The 20,865-nt window shown below is 38.5% G+C and overlaps 1 protein-coding gene across 2 annotated transcripts in view; it reads left to right on the plus strand.

The window, feature by feature from the left end:
- Positions 1-883: 883 nt before the first annotated feature.
- KPNA3 (karyopherin subunit alpha 3) overlaps positions 884-20,865 on the plus strand; it is a 43,825-nt gene continuing 23,843 nt past the window's right edge. For both annotated transcript variants that reach the window (XM_070933131.1, XM_070933133.1), the window contains exons 1-3: positions 884-999; positions 16,570-16,614; positions 19,870-19,959. In XM_070933131.1, coding sequence (XP_070789232.1) covers positions 925-999; positions 16,570-16,614; positions 19,870-19,959 — 210 coding nt within the window. In that variant the 5' untranslated portion in view covers positions 884-924. The remainder of the gene's footprint in view (positions 1,000-16,569; positions 16,615-19,869; positions 19,960-20,865) is intronic.

The following is a 20,865-nucleotide window of genomic DNA, read 5'->3' on the forward strand; positions in this document are numbered from 1 at the left end:
TTACGGGGCAACCTCATGCCAGAGCATGAAGAATCAATGTATCCAGGGCAAACACCTTGTGGTCCTCAAGGTAGATTTTGAAATGATCAGATGGCTGTTGGCCCATGGGATTCTTTAATAGGCTTCCAAATGTTGCCAGGTATCCCAATATGAGGGGCAAAAACTAATTCAATTTTCAACTCTACTGAATATTCATGAAAAAAATCAAGCCTTACAAAATTTGTGGGTGAGCACAGCATTACTTGCAGTGCACATTTAATTGTTGCTTTATATGGCGAGTTAAACAACAAGAAATATCAAATATGTTTGTTTGGCCACCGTTTCTTCAACAAGACAAAATTAGTCGGGTTCCTACCTTGGCGACAAGTGATCGCCCTCGACTTATAAAACATAATGACTAGATTCACGAAGGCCACGTTGCTGCTTCGCACTTCGGGGAAACGCATCGTTTCTGCAGACCCAAGCAGCCCGCAGCCCGTCTCTTTACGGTGGCTGCTAGCTAAACTCTTCCCTGGGATCCTCAGTGAACTTCAGACCACTTAGCAGCGGACTTCAGTCGGACTACGAGGAAAACTGAGCAGGTCCTTTCCCTTCAGCCTGTACTTTCCCGCTTACTCTGCCCGGCCCCAACCCTCGATGCCTGCGCCGCACATGGGCAGCTGTCATTTCCGCTCAGAAAAGCGAGCGGAACCAACCCTCCTACCAAGGCAGCCTCACTCAGCCTCCCGGCCACTGGAGCTTCGGAATTCTCTCTCCGCTCCTGCAACAGTCCAGCCGGCTGTGCGCATGCGCCGCCCTCCGTCGTTTCCCGTTTGTTTCGTCACTGAGCGTCTGCCTGCCCGTTCCGCCCCCCCCTCCCCTTTCGCGCGCGCGCCGTCGTCGCTCCTTCAGCCCAGAGCCGCTGCCGCCGCCGCCGCCGTCGTCATGGCTGACAACGCCGCCGCCGGCCTGGAGAACCACCGCTTCAAGAGCTTCAAGAATAAGGGCCGCGACGTGGAGGTCTGTGCCGGCCTGGGACAGTCCCTTTCCGTCTGGTGGGGGAGTGGCCGGGTTTTACTTTCCCAGCCAGCGGGAGGCTTGGTGGCTCTGCGCCCGGTGGTGGGACCATGTCGGCAGACGCACCGACACACGCACCGCCTCCGCCATCTGCCTGCTGGGCCCGGCCTGGTTCCCTCTGCCCACCTCGACCGGGCCGGCATGGGGGGATCCGGCCCTTAAGTGGGCGGGCGGGCAGCGGGGTTTCTCAGGCTCCCTTTGTGATTCGGCTCTTTCCCCAGACTTGAAGTGAGTCTGGGCTGATCGGGCTCGCTTTGAATTCTTGTCCGTGAGACACAATAATAATGCCGGCAGGGCGAGAGCCTGATTAGTCCTATCAGTCTTGCTCACCTTCTGGTGGTGGGGAAGCAGGTCGTAATCTTCCTTCTGACTCTTCACCAAGGACGCCGAAATGTGGGGCTTGGCCGATCTTCTTTGTCCTTTATCATTCCCCCAGAATAGTGTACACACTGGATGGATTCCCAATGAGATACTTAGGAGAGTTTGACAGCCTATTTCCGTCACTTCTTTAGCTTCCTTATTAATAAGGCTTTGGGAAGAGATTTACAATGTCTCCCTTTGCTTTCCTAATTACTTCTGATGCACCTACTATACATCTCCGTGGAATTCCTATCAGGTTTGATCTTCCTTTTATTGCTTTTATTGCTCCAGGGTATTGCAGCTCTGGATACACGTATAGTCCACTGGGTTGGTTTGAGTCATTCTTATTTTCTGAACAAAATTTAATTTTACCCCCTAAACAAATGCTTAATTCAAGGTATGAGCCACAGAACACCATTTTATGTTGGTGATATCACTCGCTACTTAACAAAAGTGAGCTTTTGCATTTTTACCTGGCAGCAGTGCCTCACAATTAACTACAAATGTAAGAAGGAAGAAAAAAAAATCAAGTTCTATGTAAGTTCGATTTTCCAAGACTGTATTCAGATTTAAAGGTAGGAAGTGATAAGAATAGTTTGAAGAATATGGAATATGGTAATATAGTCTTAGGCTGAGTTCTTTGGTTTTGACAGTTTATGCACAAATAACCAGTGCTTAATATATTGTAGTAACAAACTACGACAGGAGCATTATGTATACTGCCTTGAGTTGTGCAGGTACAGGTAGGATATAAATCTAATAATAAATGTAAGAGACAGACTATATATTGTTTAATTATAGCTGATTTGTTAGGCTTTATAGGTCTGCCATACAGTAGAGTACAGTAGAGTATAGCAGTACACCTGGAACGCCATAGAATTCAGTTCTTTTCTTACACAAGCATAATACGTATTTTTTATTTTATACTTTATTTTATGAACTAGCTACTTTGGAGATCACTCACCCAATTCTTCAGAGATAATTCTTTGTAAGGTCTCCTATTAGTAGATACTAATATTTCCCATATTTGTCGATTCTGAAACTTTCTGATTTGGAAATTATGGATTCCTATAATAATTAATGATTTTAGTATCAAAATAAGTAATGATATGTCTTAGAGTTCAGAATACCCCTTTCCTTTCATTATTTGGTAACTTCAGATATAATATTGGCTGACCAGTATTTTTTTCTGGGGTCTAATAATCAACAATATGTAAAGTTTCTATTTTTTCAGTTATAGTTGTGGTGGCTAGCTAATCAAACATTTAAAGAAATTGTTGCATTTTCACATTTTAAAAAGAAGCAAAATTCTGCTTCGTACTGATATGTATGTGTTGCATATATGTGTAGCATATATTGCATATATTATATTTTGTTATTGATTGTATTTGCAAATACGTCTACTGAAATGTGGCATGTTTAATATGCTTATATTGTTTAGATCCATAGATTTTACCACAAGCATGATTAAATAGTGATGTTAAATCCCCATCTATAAAATTTTTAAAATTTTAAAATTTTATAAGTAGAAGACCATATTTCAAGACTATAGTTTTAAAGACTTTATAATGCAGGTAAGAGCTGTAGCCTGATTAGTACAATGGTTCTACCTTTCTTTCCCAAGTTAGTTGAATTTCACTAGGACAACTAGATGGTGCTATTCCATCTAATGTTACAGTTTATGTGCTTAAAATATTTATGTCCCCATTTCATTCAAAAAGCTTGACAATCAAGATTAAAGGAGCAACTAGAAATGTTTACCCCTAAAATAGTAGCAGACTGAAGAATATTGGCATAAATAAAAGAAAGGTGTATCATTAATGTTTCTAGTGCTGAAGTGACAGCAGTAAATCATATATCTTCATTGATAGTGTTTCATACTACTTAGGTATTTGGAAAATGTTTTCTTCTTGTTGTATCAGTCTTACTTTGACTGATTCATACCTTGTGGGCTTAAAATGTAAAACTTTGATTTTTTTAACCCATTGAGATTTCTCCTCTCCCAAGATTTAGATAATATATCAGTGATGAGATTGTAATAGGCAATCCATGATAGTTTTTTTTTAAAAAAATAGATATCTTTAAACTCCAAACCAGTGTTAGATAATGACGTTAAAGAGAGGAGTAACAGGAAGCCTGAAACAAATCAAATTTTGCCTTGGAGGAAAAAAAGTGACAATTAGGAAGCATAGACAATATAGAAATTAATTTCTTACTGCAGTCTGGACAGAGTGATTTAAATGACAGTTTTCAGTAATGTTCATCATATAAGCACTTTATTTAATTTAAATACATTTGTTACAGCCACTCATTCCATTAGACTCTGGGTGGCTTACAAAATCCAGAAATGGTACAAATGGTTAAGTATACATAAACAGGCAGAGTAAAACAACCAAAATAATAAACAATACAGATTATGACTGGGGACCACAAATACTTCAATAAACATTAACCCAGTCCTGGGAGCAGAGCTGAGTTTTAAGAGTTTTCCAAACCCCCAGAGAAGTAGATACTATTCATATTTTGGGGGGTGGGGAACGCTGTTCCAGAAGGCAGGGACACTGATAGGAGACATACTTCCTCGATTCCAATAGACGGCAACATTTGATAAAGGGGACCTGGAGTGTACCTGAAAGGCTTTATATAGGATGACTTTCACCTTGAATTGCACCTGGAAGCCTACTGGCAATCCATGCAGCTCATCTAGTACACTTATGCAATGTGTATAACATGAAGTGCCTGTTATACTGTTCACACCACTGTAATTTGCACCAGCTGTAGCTTCCAGGTGATCTTCAAGGGTAGCGTTATATATTGTGCGTTGCGATAGTCCAATTGTGAAGGAGATGAGGGCATGAACAACTATCTGAAGGGCTTCTTAGTTGAGAATAAGGCACATATTTTCAAGCAGGAGCTGCTTTTCCAGGAAGATCCCCAAATAGCTATTTTGAATTGGAAAGTACAACCCATCCAAGTCCAATGATAAAAATATCCCCACCTCAGGGAGATCAAACAGTCATAGCTACAGTCTTGTCAGAATTGAGCCAGTCTATTCTTTCCCATCTAGATCAGCACAACCTGCAGAGACTGGGTCAGTACATTGACAGCTTCATTTGTGCAACTCATGGGTAAGATGTACAGCTGGGTATCAACATACTGATGATGCCAAAGCCCAATAGTTTCATGTAGTTGTTAAACAGAAGGGGGAAGAGCATCGAGCCATCAGGCACTCCACAAGTGATGGGCCAAGGGCACGATCCCCCCTCCCCGATCAAAATGAGCCTTGATAGTACAGTGGTTTAGTGCACCCTGTCATTAACACAGCTGCCTGCAATTTCTGCTGGTTTGAATCTCTCCAAGGCTCAAGGTTGACTCAGCCTTCTAAGGTAGGTGAAATGAGGACCCAGTTTGTGGGGGCAATAAGCTGACTTTGTATAAAATATACAAAAGAATGAAGGCTATTGCTTAACGCATTGTAAGCCGCCCTGAGTCTCCGGAGAAGGGCGGCATATAAATCAAATTAAAAAAAAAAAAAAAAACGCCAACTGAGACTAAGGAGTAAGGCAAACCACTCAATACAGTTCCTCCCTTTTCCAGCCCCTGCAACCAGTTCAGAAGGATACCCTGGTCAATGGCATCAAAAGCCAACCTAAGTATGAATTATTGCAACAAGAATATTGTTCATTGGAAAAAGCAAACTTAATAAGAAGAATCCTGGTGCTTCCAAGTTGTAAATAATTCTTTTTTTGTCACTGTGTAAGTGAAAAGTGATTTGGAATCTTTCTTATTGGTTCAGGAAGTCAGATCATTTTTTAAAATAAAGTACATTTTTAAGAATATTGTTGATAAAACTGGGAAAATTTAAGTATCTTGGCATTCACATTATATACATACATATATACAGTACCTGTGTGGAAGATTAGTGTGGAATGGTTGCTAAAACAATGGTTGTATTAGATTTTTGATGATAAAGAGACAAACATTTTGAATATACTGGTACTATAGGATCATGAGCATCAACTGAAATGATCTTGCTAAATGGATATAAGATATACGCCCTCAACCAGTATCTTTCCATGCTTACATTTTCCAAACTAAGAATTGCTCATATGAGTTGTAGAGTCACATTTAAAGTACATCAGGAAGTTTGTATTGTACAATACAAAGAAGATCCTCCTTTAAGTATTTTTAATAACTTTTCTTCTGCATTCAAAATACTTAGTCTAAGGATATATTAACTCTGAAACTGTCAGATTATTGACTCATTTCACACATTTTGTCCAGTAATAGTTTTCTGGAACCAGAGGCAGAGCTGTGTGGAATGATACCTACTGAAGATGCTGACAATCAGATGAGGACTCTTTTCCTAAATATTCTGTTTTTCCTTCATCTTGTATTTGCTTCTAGAACATAATTGTTGTGGGGGGGAGCTTTTATAAATCGGTGGCATTTCCTTGTTGCCCTATTTAAGAGAAGAGTAGTACAGGGTGCTGCTTTTGAACTGATGAGAAAAGAAAGGTTGAAAAATACTTCATCCTTTTCATTTTATCTCTTCAAGGGTAGATCACTTGTTAGTATATTCTTACCTGAATATACAAGAATCAATTAGCAGTACAGAGTGCAGTGCATTTAGTTATAGAATTTCAATCCTAGTATTTCCCAAAAACATTCTGATTTTTTTGCATATCTTTGCCTTTTAATGTGAATCCTAATGATGTATGTAAAGGGAGTCTAAGTGAAAAAAAAATAACATCAAATGTATAGTCCTCATTGCATTTGTTTTATACCAAAGGTTAACAACATGTGATGTGCCATTATGAAAAAAGTAGTCACCCTCTTAGTGCAGTTAAAGAGATAAGCAATGCCAACTAGGTCAGTATTTCATTACTATAAACCAAAGGTGTCAAAGGTGTCACGCACTGGCCACACCCACGCCCGGTTTAGCAAAGGGGAAAAAGTCGTGATATGTCACGTGACGATGCAAATTTGACACCCCTCCTGTAAACAATCAGAATTTATTTTGATCAGTCCTGCCCAAACTTTGGTTTCCCTCATCACAGTAAATGATGCATAATGCCTAATTATTCAGAAGGAATCTTTGAAAATCTCAATAAAATAGTCATTGATACATAAGGTGCTGGCTTAGAGACCAAGAGACTGTGAGTCTCACCTTAGGCATGAAAGCCAACTGGGTGACTTTGAGCCAGTCTCGCTCTCTCAGCCCAACCCATCTCAGAGGGCTGCCGTTGGAAAAATAGGAGGAAGGAGTAGTATGTTGTTTGGTGCCTTCAGTTACTTATAAAAGTAATAAAGGCAGAATAAAAACAATCTAATACAGGGGTGTCAAACTTGATTTCATTGAGGGCCGCATCAGGTTGTGTTTGACCTCAGGGGAGCAGGGGGCATGGCCAGCTCAACATCACTCGTGTCGGGAGCACCTGTGGTGGCCCGAGTGCTCTGCCAGTGAAAACAGACTCCCGAGTTCCATTTTCGGCTGCGATGGCTTCCTTCAACTCTCTGTTAGTGAAAATGGAGCTCGGGAGGGCCAGATCTAAGCACCCTGTGGGCCGGATCTGGCCCGCGAGCCTTGAGTTTGACACCCCGATCTAAAGCAAGTGAGCAAGCAAGCTCTGATCCACAGTGGCAGTGTCTTATAATAGGGAAAATTTGAGATAATAATGAATAAAAGAAAAATATGAAAATATTGGCCTTCTCCCATTTGTCCTTTGTGCTTGGCCTCTGGATCTTTAACTGCCATAGTTAAAATGACTGATTTATTGTCTAGGAATGTGTCCATTCAAATTAACTTGTCATCCTCATCAGCATATTTTAATTACAATACATTTCTTTGAGTGTTATCGTTTAATATAGTTCATTGGCAACATCCACTCTGTATATAAGTTTTAACAAACTTAGCAAACTCATGAAATTTGGCAGATGTGTTTCTATTACTTTGGACTTCTGATAATAGTTGGTTAGGGTTAGGGTTAGGGTTTTAGCAACAATGTTCTTAATTATTTTTAGACTTCATTTTACTTATACTGTTTCTCTTATACACATATACAAATATATATAGAAGGATGTAATACTTCTTTTATTCAATATCTGGTCTGTATCTGGTCTCAGGGCTGTGATAAATTTAAATTTGATATGTTTCAGAAGAGAGGAGAAAATATAAGCAAATATAATTTATTATTACCATACTGCAAGTTGGAAGATCCTATGACTTGAAAAAGAAATGTTTTATGATAATTATGAACTGCAGGTTAGATTCTGTAACATTGCTGCATTTTTTGTGAATAAACTGCATATGTGCATGTATAGGCATGCATGTGTATATTTATATTTATGTGTATAGCTTAATATATATTAAGCTTCTATTGCAGCAAGCTGAAATTACAGTTTACAACATTTTCCAGTAACCACCCTTCCTTATGTCTGATAGATGGGTTAGGTTGATTTCCAACCAGCATAATATTTTGGAGCTGAAATCACAAAACATCTTGAGAGTACCAGATTGGAAAAGATTGGCCTACTTATTTCCACATTATGAATTAGGTTAGGAGAATAGTACATAATAATTCCTCAGTATAATTTATTAATGCACCTCTGTTGCTAATATTGTTAATCATGAGGTGTGTCTGAAGCATTTTCAATAGGAAATCCATCTTACTTCAGGGTACTTAAATTTCTTCTTTAGACTTCCTGCACCATCAAATTCAGGACTTACTTGCCTGCAGAAGGGCTATGCTCTGTTAATTATATACAGACTGATTACACTCTTGGATGTTCAGAAATAATAACATCTTCTCATATGATAAGACACAAATTAAAGCAGAGATTTAGATCCCAAAATTTTTGATCCTGACGTTTGGTTTTTCACCTCTTGAAACTTAAGCTCAGTTATTACAATTGCAGTGACAAAGATTGTTTTGTACATCACCAAATTGATACAACCTTGTTATTCACAAGAGACAGAAGTCAGCAGGTATGCAGCATCCCTGAAGTTTTCATCTGTACCCAAAAATATTCTGTAATTCTGTATTTTTCTGTGACTGAATGTACTCAAATTGAACAGTAAATACAGAATAACAGAAGGGACCTTGGAGGTCTCCTAGGCCAACCCCCTGCTCAAGCAGAAGAACCTACCATTCCAGACAAATGATTCTCCAATCTCTTCTTAAAAACCTACAGTGATGGAGCACCACCTTCTGGTGGCAGGCTGTTCCTCTGACTAATCGTTCTCACTGACAGGAAATTTCTTCTTAATTCTGGGTTGGATCTCGCTTTGTTAAGCTTTCATCTGTTACTTCTTGTCTTCTCTCAGATGCCTTGAAGAATAATTTGACCCATCTCCTCCCTGTGGTAGCCCCTCAAATATTGGAAGACTGCTATCATGTCACCTGCATTCCTTCTCTTTATTAGACTAGACATTCCCAATTCCCACAACTATTCATCATACGGTTAGCATCCAGCCCCCTAATCACCGTTGTTGCTCTTTGCTCTCTTTCTAGAGTCTCAACATCATTTTTGTATCATGACCAAAACTGGACTCAGTATAAGCACTAGATTGAATATATAGAACTTGACTAATTGACTCAGAGAGGACTCTAAGACTTTGTTGTAAAACATGTATTCAAGTGGTAATGCAATAAATATTGTAACATTTCAGAAGAATTGTACACTTTTTCATAAAATTAATTTTACACTATTTGTGACTAATTCAAGATCAAAGTAAACATTTGGTTAGCTATTCTATAGGAATATTGTAATATACTACTCCGGTGTGGTGGCCTAAAGGTGGAGCTCTCGCCTCACAATCAGGAGACTGTATGTTTGATCCTAGATAGAGACAGATATTTCTCTCTCTGGGTACAATGGGAATATATCTGCTGAACAAAACTGCATTGGTGACAGGAAAGGCATCTTTCCATTAAACTCTCAGCTAGCTCCATTTAGTTGCCCAGACTCCACCCCGCAAGGGATTATGGGATTGTATAGAAATGTAATCAAATCAAATCAATTGTTAAAAGAAGATGATGATTGTAATATACTACTCATTCATTGCTATGAGCAGCAGTTTTTATTTTGTTTAAATGGTGACCTCCATGCAAAGCGCTCCACAGGACCTTTTGCCATTGAAGAATTTCTGGACAACTCAAGAAAAGCAGAGCATGTCCAGTTATCACAAAATGGTGACATTTTTAGGATAGAGGGAAATAAACGAAATTGGAATATCATATTCTATGGAAGAGCACATTTATATTGCAACATGCTGAGCTAGTGCATATTATTGGCTTTTATGGCGGTGAATTTTGTAAATTAATTTTTGGATCTAAATTTCTGCTTTAATTTGTGTCTTACCACATGAGGAGATATGTTGCTTGAAGAATTACATCTTCTTGTCAATCTGGAACATGGTGTCATATAGATCTTATTTAATTCTAGTATTGCAGTGTGCAGAAGCTCCTTCAACATGTGTTATATAAAATAGTACTAATATAAATGCATGTATATCTCTCTTTAGTTATCTTTTCTTATTTGTAATACAATCCCAAATACATTACCTTGATCTCTTGGTACTTTCATTATTTATTGCAGTTATAGCCTAGAATTAGTATTTTTTTAACAAAATAAAAATGTTCTCACAGCAGTTAACAGTCTACATCAAATTAAATGCAGAAAAAGTGGCATTGGGAAATTCATTGCAGATTATTTACAAATTACAACATCTATAAAAGTGATCATTAAAGGGATTTCTGTCAAAACAAATCTTCCTCCATAGTAAACCTACCGGTAGAAGGAGCCATCTAAATTCAATCAAAGATAGAGCATTATTTCTAGGTAATTGTTGGCTCCACTATCAAATTGTTTTTGTTTTTAGGAATTTTTTTTCCTGGTATTTAGTTGGAAACATCTTTCCTGTTAACTGAAGTTCATTATTCTATATGAAACAATACAAATACTGTAGGACTTGGCTGCCGTTTATGTGATATTTTTTTAATATTGTGCTGTTGTATGCCTTTTCTATGCTAAACATAATCCAATTCCTTTATCCAATTCCCTTATACCTGTTCCAGTTTGTTTAAATTAAAATTTGTGTATACAGGTTTCAAAGTGATTGTGCATTCCAAAGCAGTGGTGGGTTGCTACTGCTCGGAGAACCGATAGCAGTGGCTGGCTGGCCACGCCCCCAAACTGGTCGCCCGGTCACCACTTCCTTGCCCCGACCGCTGCCACCATGTTCTTCACACATGCACATCCCATTGCCTTGCAAGTCAAATGGGATGTGTGCATACATGAAGAACATGGCGGCGATGGCAGCAGCTTGCCTTCAGAGAAAGCGGCTGGCAAAGAAGCCTTTTCAGAGGCTTCTTTCCCAGCTGCTTTTCAGCAGCAGCAGCTGGATGGGGGCTGCCGAAAACTCCGATTAGCTTGCCTTCCCGACTCTGGACCAGCCGCAGCAGAAGGTAAGCAGCCGAACAAAGAAGCAGTGAGGGGGGGGGAAGGCAGGCAAGTGGGCCTGGCCACCGGATCGCTGGGAAGGGCGCATAGAAGGCAGGCAAGCGTGTCAGGGCCGCCCGGCCATAGGGAAGGGAGCTAGCAGCTCCCCTCCCTTCCTTGCAGCCTGGCATGCTTGCCTGCCTTCCAAGCGGCCTTCCCACACCTTTGCCTTCCGAGGTTGGGTCACACATGCAGCCCGTGACGGGAGACGTGCCACTTTCGGCCCGGTCTGGCCCGGCCTAGCCAGTGGGTGGGTGGGTGGCCCTTTGGGAAGATGGAGCCGTTGCGCTGGGGCTGAGAGGGGTGGCAGCAGCGGCGGTTTTGCAGGAGGGCGAACAGATTTCCCAGTGTTGTTGCACATGTGCACCGCATGTGAAGGGAGGCAGACACCGGAAAAGCCGTGCAGGAAAAGTTCCCGGGCATTCCGGGACACCCCACCACTGATGCCTGCCATGGCAGAAGCAGCACAGGTAAACTTCCCGGGTGTTCCAGGATGCCCAGCAGCCACCGCTTATGCCTGCCGTGGCAAAACCCGCACAGTAAAAGTTCTCGGGCGTTCCAGGATGCCCTGCCGCCGCCACCATCGCTACCTGCCACGGCAAAAGCAACATAGGAAAACTTCCCGGGTGGTCCGGGATGCCCCGCTGCTGCCGCCTGAAGCTCCTGTTTCAGCCCCCACCCCCACCTGCCACAGCCTGAAGCTCCTGTTTTGGGTGCTGCTGGCTGCTGGTGTTGCTGCCGCCTGGCGCTTTCTCTTGGGCCTCCCAGTCTCACTCTCCTAGACTTTGAAGGAGAGAGGGTGAGAGAGAAAGAAAGAAAGAGAGAAAACGACACAAAGAAAATGAGAGAAAGAGAAAAAAAAGAAAGTGGAAGGGAGAGACAAGAAAGAAAAAGAGACAAAGAAAGAGAAAGAAAGAAGGAAAGAGGAAGGAGAGGGAGAAAAGAAAGAATGAAGGAAAAGAGAAAGAAAGAAAAGAAAGAAAGGGAGAGAGAGAAAAGAATGAATAAAAAGAAAGGAAGGAAGGGAGAGACAAGAAAAAGAAAGAAAGAAAGAAAGAAAGAGAAGGAGAGAAAGAAGGAAAGGAAGGAAGAGAGAGCAAAAAGAAAGAAAGAAAAAGAGACAAAAAAAAGAGAAAGAAGGAAGGAAGGACCACAAACCCTGGCACTAGACGTGGCTTTAGAAGATGCTTTGAAACAGGACAGCAATCTAGGGCTGGAAGGTACCTTAGAGGTCATCTAGTCCAACCCCCTGCTCCAGCAGGAAACCTTACATCACCTGGATTATTTTGGTGCCTCTAACAGAGGAAAATTGCCAGAAAGGAGAAGGAGTTTACTAGGACAAGGCTGCCATGCAGAGGAAGGCAGAGGTAGTCCTTGACTTATGACCAGAATTGAACCCAAAATTTTGGTTGCTAAGCAAGAGCGTTGTTAAGTGAGTTTCACCACATTTTACTCAATCCATGATCTCTCCTGGCTCTAACAGTCATGTGCAGGGTAGGGAAGTAAATCTGAAGGCATGTGTAATGTTCTAAATGTACAGAAGTTATAGTTAAATGTGTGGCAGAAAGTGGACTCTGAGTGTGTTTTTCCAAATGTAAGAGGTTGAATGTGTATAGTTTTAGAAGAGATGTGTGTACATACACATACAGTATATATAGTAAACAATGTATCTTTTTGTGTGCCTGTACACACTCTATACTATGTAATATATATGTACACATATGGCATTTGTACATAGAGTTAAATAGTATATTTTGGATGTTCAGTAGTAGTAAATAAATAGACAGGGAAATTGTATCTCGTTGAGGCCTTTGAGGCGAGGAGAGGCCAGGCACCCTAACCATAACCCTTGACATGAGTGACGTCAAGTTGGCCATGCCCACCCAGTCACATGATTACCCAGCTATGCCCACCCAGTCACATGACCACCAAGCCACGCCCACCGAGTCACACCCACCAAGCAAACCACGCCCACAGAACTGGTAGTAAAAAATTTTGGAACAAAGTGCATTAGAATGTTCAGGAATATGAACATAGCACATCTTTAAAGGAACCACAGAATTAATGTGATTCATTAAAACAGCACCAAGCATGAAAAAGATGTGGCTTATTTAAAGAGCTCCTGCCTAATATGTGTACAGTGTGTGTTCCTAAGCACTTACTGTCAATAGTTTATCGTGAATAAGATAAACTTATTTATTATTATTTTTTTATTTATTTATCTTGGGACTGGAGACAAAAACCTTGAAGAACTTCAAATAAATCTTTTGTACTGTAGAAGAAAATGAGAGCAGCTGTATGAAGTCTATTAAATCTCCCTAATGAAAAATTAAGAAAAAATATTGATTCAAAAAAAGGTCTTCATGGTGTGTCTAAAATATTGCTTGGAGTACAAGATGTCTCAGTACAAGAAAACAGATACTGTTTTAACAGATACAAGGAGATCTGGTAGAATTATTATGAATACAGCAACTATAGTGTATTTCAAGGAAGAAGCATAGCAATAGAAAGGAAGATGGAATCTACAATATGTTGTTGAAAGCATTTGGATTAAAATAAATAAAAGTACAGGTAGTACTTGTAATTGAGCTTGGCAATTATGTTCATGACAGTCGTAAAGTACCATGTGATTGAACTAATTTTTACCTTTTTTGTGAGGGTCATTAAGTGAACACCATAGTTGTTATGTGAACCCATTGTTTGCTGTGGGCTAGGTTTTGCCAGAAAGAGTAGTATACATCAGTTTGTGGCAAAACCATCATAAATCACGGTCATGTGACTGTGGGATGCTGCAAACAGCCGTAAAAACAGGTGGATTGCTGAATTCCCCAAAGTGTAGTCAAACGACTGCCAGAGGCATCCAACATCAAAACTTCAAAACTGGGTTGTAAGTAGCCTTATGGGGGTCTGTCATAAGTTTGAATGGTTGTTAAGTCAAAGACAACTTGTATATGATATCTATTACCAACCCCTCAATCAAGAATATGTTGATATTTTCTAAAATCACAGATTTTATTCTGATAATTTTTGGAAGAAAAAATCCAGGCAGTTGGCAAATGGCTTGAATTTATGACTGATTGCAGCATTCCAAAGTCACATGACCACAACTTGTAAAGTTTTCTGGCCAGATTCTGGTGGCTTTTTTGCCAGTTTCTCACAAAAATGGCAATTCAGTTGAATGGATTCATGTAACAACCACATCATTCACTTAATAATAATAGTGATTTACGTTATGACCATTTGTAAAAATGGTTATACAGTTGAGTCAGAACTTGTAGTGAGCCACTTAACAACTGCAATGATTATGATCTAAAGTCTGGGCCCCTATGTCGCTGTTAAGTGAGGACAACCTGTACCATAAAAAAATAAAACAGTGACTGGGAATTTCAGAGGTAACATAAGACAGTAATAAAAATATACAATGCCATTTAAAAAAAAAAAAGAAATTGATAGCTTGGTATATCTGTATAGTCAGAAACATGGCTTATTTTTCATTACTAAAGTGAAACATACTGGCAACAAAAATTTACTCTGCTTTACAAGTGAATAGGAATAGAATGCATTCATGGTCAGCAGGAATCTCAGTTTATAATTACGCAGAAATATGGTGTCAAAATTATACTTCCATAATTTGTTTTGCTTCCCATTGAGTAGCCCAGTAGAAAATTAAGCAAGACACAGGGCTATTAACCTTTTTTGTACTATTTTTTATTTGTTTATTTAATTTTTAATTTTTTGTTACTTCCAGTTTTTTTTTTAATGGATGAAATTCCTTTTGAAATGGATGAAAACCTCCTTCTGATTTCTTGCAATTGTTCTGTAGCATTTCTCTTCTTTATGTAGGTATATTTTTATGTTGTTTCCTATAGTTGCATATATAGTATAGATCTCAACTTAAAGTTGCATTATCACAATGAGTATTTAAAATACAGGCTGTTGTTTCCATCAGGTTTTGTGCAATAAGTACATGTCATTGCTTGAGAAGGACAGATAGCAAGGCTTGCTTTGTATTTTTTTCTCAAAACAGCTTCTTTATCTTTGTTAGGGAGTCAACTCTGCATGTATTGTTTGTTCTTTGTCAGAACCATTTTTCTAAGGTGTTTCTGGAAAGAGAAGCATAGGTAGTTCTTGTCTTATGACTACAGTTGGCCATTCAGCAAAGCAGTTGTTAAGTGAAACACTCACATGACTTTGCTCAACAACCTCAATTCCAGCATTCCTGATTATGGTTGTTTAGCGATCTCCTGGGTCTTAAGTGGACGGAATGAAAGAGTTGCCTGCCAGGTTCAACTCCCTTTTCATGTGCAGAAGGGAACTCCTCTGAAGAGCTGCAGGACTGGAGGTCAGATCCTGGAATCTGACTTCTGTTTCTGTAGCTCGGTGGGCAGTTCATTTGCTCTTGGAGGGCTCCCTGTGAGAAAGAAGAATCTCAGTTCAACTGGGTTGGCTGAAATTTTCCCCCTCCTTTTGGTTCTCAAAGAAATACCTGTCTTGAGGAAATTTCACTTCTGTGGTAGGCGACAGCAGCTTGCCACCTTCCTTGCTGACTTCCTCATTGAATTTCTGGGGAAACTGGCAGGGAAGATTGCTAATAGTAATTACACGATTGCGAGTCGCTTGGCAACTGGTCATAAGTGAGAACAGGTTGCCAAGTACCCAGCTCACCTCCGTGTGACTATGGGGGTTGTGGTGCAATGTTTTGCGATGGCCAGAAGTGCTTTATGGGCCGTAAAGCACCCATTCCATGGCTGTCATAATTTTGGATCATTGTTAAACAAGCAAAAGTCAAGGACTATCTGTATAGAGTAGAGCAAAGGTTTTGAAACTTCCAGACTGCAGAATCTGTTGTAAAAAGAATCCCAGAACCCACAATCAAGAAGGAAAAATGTACTGATTGAAAATTAGCTATCTTTGAGGGGACCTTTTTGAGGGGGAGGGCTTAATTCCCATGGAAATTTATCAGGTTCTTGGGATACCTTAGAGTCCTATGGAACAGAGTTTGAAAAACTCTTGAGTAGAGGATCTGCACTTTAAATCATTTTCTATTCCGCCATTCAAGAAAATCAACAGACCTATAGCATGTAGTTTCATAATATGTAGTGCAATTGTGAATTTTCTAACATTTCCAAAGGATTAAATTGAATAATCTGTATCCTTTGAATCTGAAGGATTACTTCAGACACTGGCCTTATGGAAGTTAATACATGCAGGGCTGCTTCTGAGAGCTTTGGGACAGTGAATAGCCATCCTCATGCCTATTGCATTATGATACATTTGTATTATATCTTAATCTTATTTTTTTAAAGTGTTTCATGTTTTTGTGATATAAATCACTAGGAGATATTTTTTCTATCTGATTTTTTTCCCATGCAATTGTGTCCAATTCTCAGAGACTGTCTGCTTGGCAAGTTTTTTTGGAAGTGATTTGCTCTAGCATACATTCTAGGGCTAAGAGAGAGGGATTGGCCCAAGGTCACCCAAGAAGGCTTTGTGCCAAGGCAGGACTAGAATTCACAGCCTCACATTTTCTAGCCTGATGCCTTAACCACAATACCAAACTGGCTCCCATCTGGTGGTTTACAAATACAGCAAACATACAAGTGCATTCATTTCTGTACCTCATGTTAGTGACTTCATTTTTTTTTCCAGACCATGCGAAGACATAGAAATGAAGTGACAATTGAACTTAGAAAAGTAAGTATATAATAAATTCTACCCTGGGTGCATTTTCATGTTATGTTAAATCATCATTATGTTGTAGAAATATTTCACAGATAGTATTGCTTTTTCTAATCGTGGATTATTTACATTTAGCTAAAATTGTTCAAATGGCTCTTAAAATTGGGAGAGCCTTAGCTGATCATTTGAGGTTACTGGAGAAATAGGGCAAGGAAATGCCTTCATTTTTTTTCCTAGTGGTGCTGAGAACACCAATAGTGTCTCTTTTAAAAAATAGTTTATTTTCCGTGGGTTTTAATTACAGTTTCTTGAGTCACTATTGGTACATTTAACTGCAGCATTTCTTAACCCTTTAAATGATAGTGTTGCTGTTTATTCTGTTTTTTACAAGTCACTAATGGGATCAATGCCTAAAGTTTACAAATACCAATCAGTCATTGTTCTGGTCACTCATGGAATTTGCTTTTTTCAATCTTTCTTTTTATATCACCACCATTTCTTCTAGGAAATTGCAAAAATTAGGTTCCTATTGCGTATTACTTTTCACTAACTGTTTTCAAAGCTCTGGCACCTTATTTTTCTGAAAACATTAATCGTTTTCTGAATAAAATTTGAGCTAACCTGACCTGGTGGCATAGATGAAGTGCAGGTAAAACCATTTTGTTAAACTAAGTAATTTAATGTCAAGAGTAGAAGAGAAGAGAAGAGTTTTGAGAAAAACTTTGTGCTTGGATTAACCCAGTAAAGCAGTGTTTCCCAAACTTGGCTATTTTAAGATGCATGGACTTCAACTCCCAGAATTCCCCAGCCAGTATGCCTGGTTGAGGAATTCTGGGAGTTGAAGTCCATACATCTTCAAAGGGTCAAGTTTGGGAAACACTGCTAAAGCAACTCGTGAATTTTATTTTGTACAATGGTCCTTCCTCTATTCCAGAGGCACACTTTTTTCCCCCTTTTAAACAGTTGGTAATTTTGGTGGAAGCACTAGGGTGGAGGGGAAAGGCTCCTTTCCCTAAGTAAGTAAAAGGCAAAGAAAAAAAAAAAGCCAAGGAAGAATGGGAAAATTGACTCAACAGATTTGCCAGTTAGTCTGTACTAACAACCGTTAGGAAGAAAAGGAACCCAAGTTAATTGAGAAAAAGGTTAATGAGATGTGGTTGGAGCAGCTACAGTTGTGCTACTTACCAGTACCTCATTCATAACACCAGATTGGAAAGAAGAGAAGCAACTACCTTTCTGCTTCTTCATCTCCTTTTGTGGCGCTAAGATCAAATGGAGATAGTAGACAAACGAGTATGGAACTCTTTTTTTATTTTCTATGCATTATTAAAATTTAAGATGAGAGAATTATACAAAATATTAAACAAGCAGTTGTTTAATTACGCATATGTACAGTCCCCACTTCAGTATTTTCAAGGATTATTTTCTTGCCATTATTTACTACTACTTGGTTTTTTATTTTGAAGTGTGCAATTCTGTATAAATGCACTTAAAAGTAAACCCTATTGAATTCACAGATACTTATTTCTAAGTAATGTATTCTGTTTAGTACAGAAATAGTGAAAAACACACAAAGTAGCCGAGTGCTGTTTTAAGTAGCAGCTGTTGCTTATACTCAGTATATTAAAAATATAAGTCTGTTAAAATATGTTTAGAATTAAATAGAAGAACAAAACATTCAAGAGTACAAACTGTTCAGACACAAAACGGGTGTTTGTAGCCTCACTAAAACCATTCTAACCCTAATTAGAATGATTTTGATCTCAGAACAGTCCTGTAAGATCTGTTGAGCTATTTCAAGATTGGAACACTTCTGGTAAAGGTAAAATAGCATTGAAACAGTTCTAGTGAAACTCAAAACTGTTTATTGGAACTAAGGACTATTTAGTATTGAAATATAATTGTTTGTATAACTCTACAATAAATGCAAACATAGCTTAAAAATGCTCCTATTTGTTAATTGATTTAAATCTATTATAATTATTTCATTACTCTTTATGAATATCTAAAAAGACCTTGTTTTAACTGATTTTTTATCATCAGCAAATGAAGACTCTTTATTAGCAAATCTGATAATAAAGACAAACCTTTGGGTGCTTTAGTTTGTTAGCAAGGGACAAAAGAGAGGAGTAAACAAGATCCTTATTTCTGATTACTTTGAGTAGTAAGAATTTTTACACAAAAGAGTGAAAAACTTTACCTTCTGTCATTAACTTTTACAGTGACCCAAAATGAAAAATCTGTATTTTTACCTTTTACACACATGTGATGGCTTCTCCAGATGCATGTGGACTGAAACAGGACATATGTGCTTTATGCAGTTCATTTCATCCAATATATTGCTGAATTAGTTTTGATTACATTAATTTAGGACTTGATTGTTATTTTTTTTTTTCAGTTATAGTTTTTACATTAATGTGACACAATCTTTTGAGTTCTCCTCTCTCAACTCAGACCTACTAATTGAGTACTAAATTGTATTAAATTCAGAAACATCCCAGACTATCTACATTTTTCCTGCCTGCTTGTATGAAAGTACACATAGAATAACATCTCTAGCATCTGCTAGTATAAGTTCTCCTCCAGAATATTTGTCAAGAAATACGTTGCAGACTAACATTAGGTAAAGCAGGCTTGAAAGCTTTGGAAAAGATATTTAGACACAAGTACGTTCTATACTCTACCTATAAAAATCAGAAAAGTGCAAGCAATGGTATTCCATATTATACTCAATGAAAGTGAAAGATGGACATTGAAAATGCAGGATAGGAAAAGTATTGATACTTCTGAACTTTTGTCTTAGAGAAGACTCTTGAGAATATTGTGGACAGTCAAGAAAACTAACAAATGTGTGTACACGCTTGCCCACCATTTCCACAGTCCGGTTGTAAACACCTCACGGCCCACTAGTGGGTCACGGTCCAGAGGTTGGGGATCCCTGGCCTAAGCTACGGTGGGAATGGGTATACCATTGACAACATTAAGAACAGATTGTCATGGAGGAAATCTATGTATATTGTTGGTAAGAATTTAAATCACCTTGATGGCACATAATCGATCAATGGACCCATTCACAATATTTATTTATATATTTCACATTACTCATAGAGGTAACTTTTCAATCATAGATATAAATATATAATCCTTTGTATTTAAAGGATTTATCAGTTACAGAACTTTGCATGACTAATATTAATACATGTAAAGCTTATTTAAAATTTACTTTGAAGAATAAATAAACATTAAAAAGGATTAAAATATTCATTTCAGAACAAAAGAGATGAACATCTGTTGAAAAAAAGAAATGTGCCCCAAGAAGAAAGTTTAGAAGATTCAGATGTTGATGCTGACTTCAAAGCAGTAAGTTATTTAATTAATGGAATCACTATTTCTAATTGTCCTACCTTTACTCTTTCAAACTGATCTTGGTGGATTTCCATTTGCTTATTTCAGTTATATAATCAATCAATCAATCATACAATTATATTAAGAAGTTAATTCTATTAAATGAATCACTGCCTCTTTTCCATGGTGTCCAGTGCTTCGTAATGTTTAATATATTAAACCCCGACAGTCACATGATTATGATTTGAGTGCTTGCCAACTAACTAGTATTTATAGTTGCAGTGTCTTGATGTCGCGATTGTAATTTGTGACCTTCCCCAACTGGCTTCTGACAGGCAAAATCAATGGGGCAAATCAAATTTGCTTAATGACTGTGATTCACTTAATGACCACATGGTTTGCCTAAATGACCATGGTAAAAATGGTCAAAAAATAGTTCTGGTTATATGATAATTTGCTTAAAAACCGCATCTCTTAGCTAGCAAAATTCCAGTCCCAATTGTGATAGTAAATCAAGGACTATCTATTTTCCACTCCCAGATTTCATTCCCTTTTGACTATTTTTTCCAATATCATAACATTGTTTAGCATGCTGGCCAATCATGAATAATATTCTCTTCAATCCAGTTTCTCTCACTGAGAGAAGGATGATGTAATCTCCCTAGAATAAAGAGCACTTTTTGAAACCTATAAAGAAAAGAGGAAATATATGTGGAAGATAAACTAAAGACCACATTGGTAATATTTCCTTTCTCCTTTTTTCCTTCATACATTATATATTGAGTTTATATTTCTTATTTTGTTAATTTAGATTGAAATAGGTTGATAAGATACCTGCTAGAGGTTTTGGACAATCTCTGATTTCTAACAATTGGCCACATAAAACTTATAGTGGTTGTCATTCAGAATAATCAGCAAAGC

Source organism: Pituophis catenifer, unplaced genomic scaffold, assembly GCF_029215685.1.
Source record: "Pituophis catenifer annectens isolate HBS135680 unplaced genomic scaffold, rPitCat1.0.hap2 SCAF_1, whole genome shotgun sequence".
Taxonomy (NCBI): Eukaryota; Metazoa; Chordata; class Lepidosauria; order Squamata; family Colubridae; genus Pituophis; species Pituophis catenifer.